Genomic DNA, 3,192 nt, shown 5'->3' on the forward strand with positions numbered 1-3,192 from the left:
TATATATATATATATATATATATATATATAAGGGAACGTTTAACCAACCTTTGTGTAGTTTGAAGGTTCCCATCATCATGGCACCATAGCCCCGGTTATCCTTGTTATCGTTGACGGAATCCCAGCCTCCTGCGGCACCTGGACATGTGGAGAATGAGAAGCCGGTAAGTTATGTCATTGCCTCCGGGAAGAGATATTGCTTTCCGTGTGTCTGTTTGTCCGCCAGTGTTTCGTCAGATTTTTGCCTACCGTGTTGAATACACTTTTCCTCGTGCATTTGAAAAGTTTAGTATCCATACCAATAGATTTGAACAATAATGTTAGTCTAACCTGCAACTTCAATCCTGTAGTCTCCCGTCTCAGGCACGGTGAAGAGCTGGATCCCGTCCTGTAAGGTCACCAGCTTCTCGTGGTCCTGTCCGCGGTAGTGGGCACCCAGGCTGGTCGGGCCTGCACGGCCGGTCGCGCCGAGGGTGGTGAACCTGGCAGTCACGAATCCAGTATCTAAAATGTGAAAAATGCTTATATCAATTAAGATAGATACCATAAGACGACAGGGTAATAACCATGACTAGGATTCGGCAGCAGGTTATCAGTATATAGAGAACTGATGTTCTTGACTGTACAGGTAGATCACTGCCCACAGTGCGCATGGATACTTTGTATAAAGTTGATTTTCCTCAATGATTAGCTTTATCTATAATTATGATAATGCACGGTTCAGGATATTTTACACGTTTCCAGGACTTGGGCAAATCTACGTCCGAGGATACGTGAACACTATCCAGAACCGTGCCTCATCATAACCCATTCAGGCATAGAACTAGATAGACACTGTTCTGTATAAGATACGAAAACGTATCTTGAGGCATTGTCTTCGGACTGATAGTTGTACTTAGACTCTACCAGGCTTCGGGAGGCGGCTGGAAAGAGTAGTAGAAATTGGCCAAAAAGAGAGATAGCATTCCGGGGAGTTGGTCCTCTAGAGTACAGTCGGGTGCGACAAACTGTACTCTCTAGCGGATCAACTCCCTCGCTATATCTCTCTATTTAGCCAATTTCTACCGTTTCCAGCCGCCTCCCGAAGCCTGGTAGAGGCTAGTTATAACGTACCCTTCAGGCTGTTCGGGGTAGTTGGCGGGTCGCGGGAAGCGTTGGTCTGCCCGCCCCCTGGTAGCTGCCAGGTCTCCCCGGACACGCCCCCGGGTCGCTCCCAGGTCTTCCCGGGTCGCTGCCAGGTCTCCCCGGTCCCACCCAACTCTCCTGCAAGGAACTTAAGAAGCGGCAAAACCTCCTTCGGGACGGTCAGAATTTCCTCTGCCCGGCTCGGCTGTCGGGCGGGCTGGCTGCTGGGTTGGTAGCCTGCTGCTCGGTCAGAAAAGAAAAGGAGAAGCCACCACTGATCAGAAGTAGCCGACGAAATTGTAAACAGCAACAAGAGAAGAGCACAGAGGGAGGAGTAAACGCACATTAGAAAAGAAGAAAAGAACACGAGATCACAATACGAGGGAAGAGAGCGGAGAATAAGAAACAACAACTGTACAGAGTACAGTTTTACTCAAAATTAGAGTTTTATCAAGAAAGGAATTGGAACCTGCGGGCCTGAAATTTTCCGAATAACGCCCTTTTACAAAAATGCAACATATTACAATAACAGGACATTAAAACCTACACATCATCAGGCTCATTTTGTAACCGGCAAACTTCTGATGCAACAGGCAGCGAAAACCTTGAAAAGCCGCACCTGTGATGTAGATGAATCATCTGTGATGTAGATGACTCACCTGTGATGTAGATGACTCACCTGTGATGTAGATGACCAGGGCCAGGTTGATTCACCTGTGATGTAGATGACCAGGGCCAGGTTGACTCACCTGTGATGTAGATGACCAGGGCCAGGTTGACTCACCTGTGATGTAGATGACTCACCTGTGATGTAGATGACCAGGGCCAGGTTGACTCACCTGTGATGTAGATGACTCACCTGTGATGTAGATGACCAGGGCCAGGCTGACCAGGTACATCAGACCCAGGGTGATCGAAATTGTCCGGAAGTCTTTTTCCAGGGCTGGCATGACCATATATGGGGGAAGACAACGTCACGCGTTACCATGGGAACACATCTGTAGTCAACTTGATGATGACGTCATTAACAGACGATCGAATAAATCCGGCTTATTAGACGATAGTAGCTCTAAAACATTTTACCCCTACGCAAGGAGGCTTTTAGTCTCCACCAGACTCATTTGCATGCTGAATAAACAGTAGAAATCTACCTAAAAAGAATGTAGTTGGCCAGGTGAGATGGCCGGTCACGGAGGGTTCAGTTTGTCTGTATATAACCGCATGGGACTATTGCTGCCCAACTCCGCTGGTATTCTCTTTTTCTTGTTTGCTTTTTTAGCCATAAGTAGAAAAACGTAAAGTCAAGTGTCAATATTCCTAAGTGAAATGATTGGCCAAACATCCGATGAGTTTCACCGTTTCAACGTCAGCTAGAAATTAAAAACTTAAGTTATGTCTGAAAAAGTACTGTTAGTTTTGTCGAGAACCAGACTAATCATAAAGTTTTCTGCTGACATCTCCCTCGCCTAACGTCTGTGTTGTTTGTCTGATTTCCAAAGGTTAAAAATGTATAAATACAAAACCGATGTTTGTATGTCTGAGTATGAGACAAATCACGAGCCTCCCCCGCGCAGTTACCGCCTCGTCAGTCTGAGCGCCAAACGTCGCCGGAAAAACGCGCGACGGCCAGCAGACCAATCGTGTTTGTGCCTCCAGGCGTGGCGCACAAGTTTTGTACTGTAAGTTGAAGCTTTGTAAGACGGTCTGACCGTACTGTAAAGTTTTGTTAAGGTAGCACCGTGAAGGACCCGTGCCCTTTTCAATGTGTGGTGGTGTGGAACTCAGGCTTCACATCTCTAACCGAAGCTCATTTTCACCCGAGTCAAGGGAGACTCTAATATGTCTAAAGCGCCTTTCCTGGGGGTAAAACATTGGTTGGTGCCAGGAATTGTACATTAACCACAAGACCACCTGGTCAAAACACACGACAGGCAGCAGGCCAATTATTTCGTTTGTGCAAACTGCCTTTTGCCGTAACGCACAAGTTTTGTACTGTAAGTTCAAGCTTCGTAAGACTAGACTGTAGAGTTTGAAACTCTAGCACCGGGAACCTTAACCCTACCTAGG

At 46.8% G+C, this 3,192-nt stretch overlaps 1 protein-coding gene across 1 annotated transcript in view; it reads right to left on the minus strand.

Annotated features, from left to right (window-relative positions):
- LOC109481667 (WAG22 antigen-like) overlaps positions 1-3,192 on the minus strand; it is a 9,743-nt gene that overhangs the window by 1,049 nt on the left and 5,502 nt on the right. Inside the window, 4 exon segments of the mRNA XM_019784243.1 lie at positions 49-138; positions 331-504; positions 1,114-1,362; positions 1,961-2,068. Of these exon segments, the coding sequence (XP_019639802.1) occupies positions 49-138; positions 331-504; positions 1,114-1,362; positions 1,961-2,068 (621 nt within the window).

This window comes from Branchiostoma belcheri, unplaced genomic scaffold, assembly GCF_001625305.1.
Source record: "Branchiostoma belcheri isolate BF01 breed outbred unplaced genomic scaffold, Haploidv18h27 scaffold57, whole genome shotgun sequence".
NCBI classification, from domain to species: Eukaryota; Metazoa; Chordata; class Leptocardii; order Amphioxiformes; family Branchiostomatidae; genus Branchiostoma; species Branchiostoma belcheri.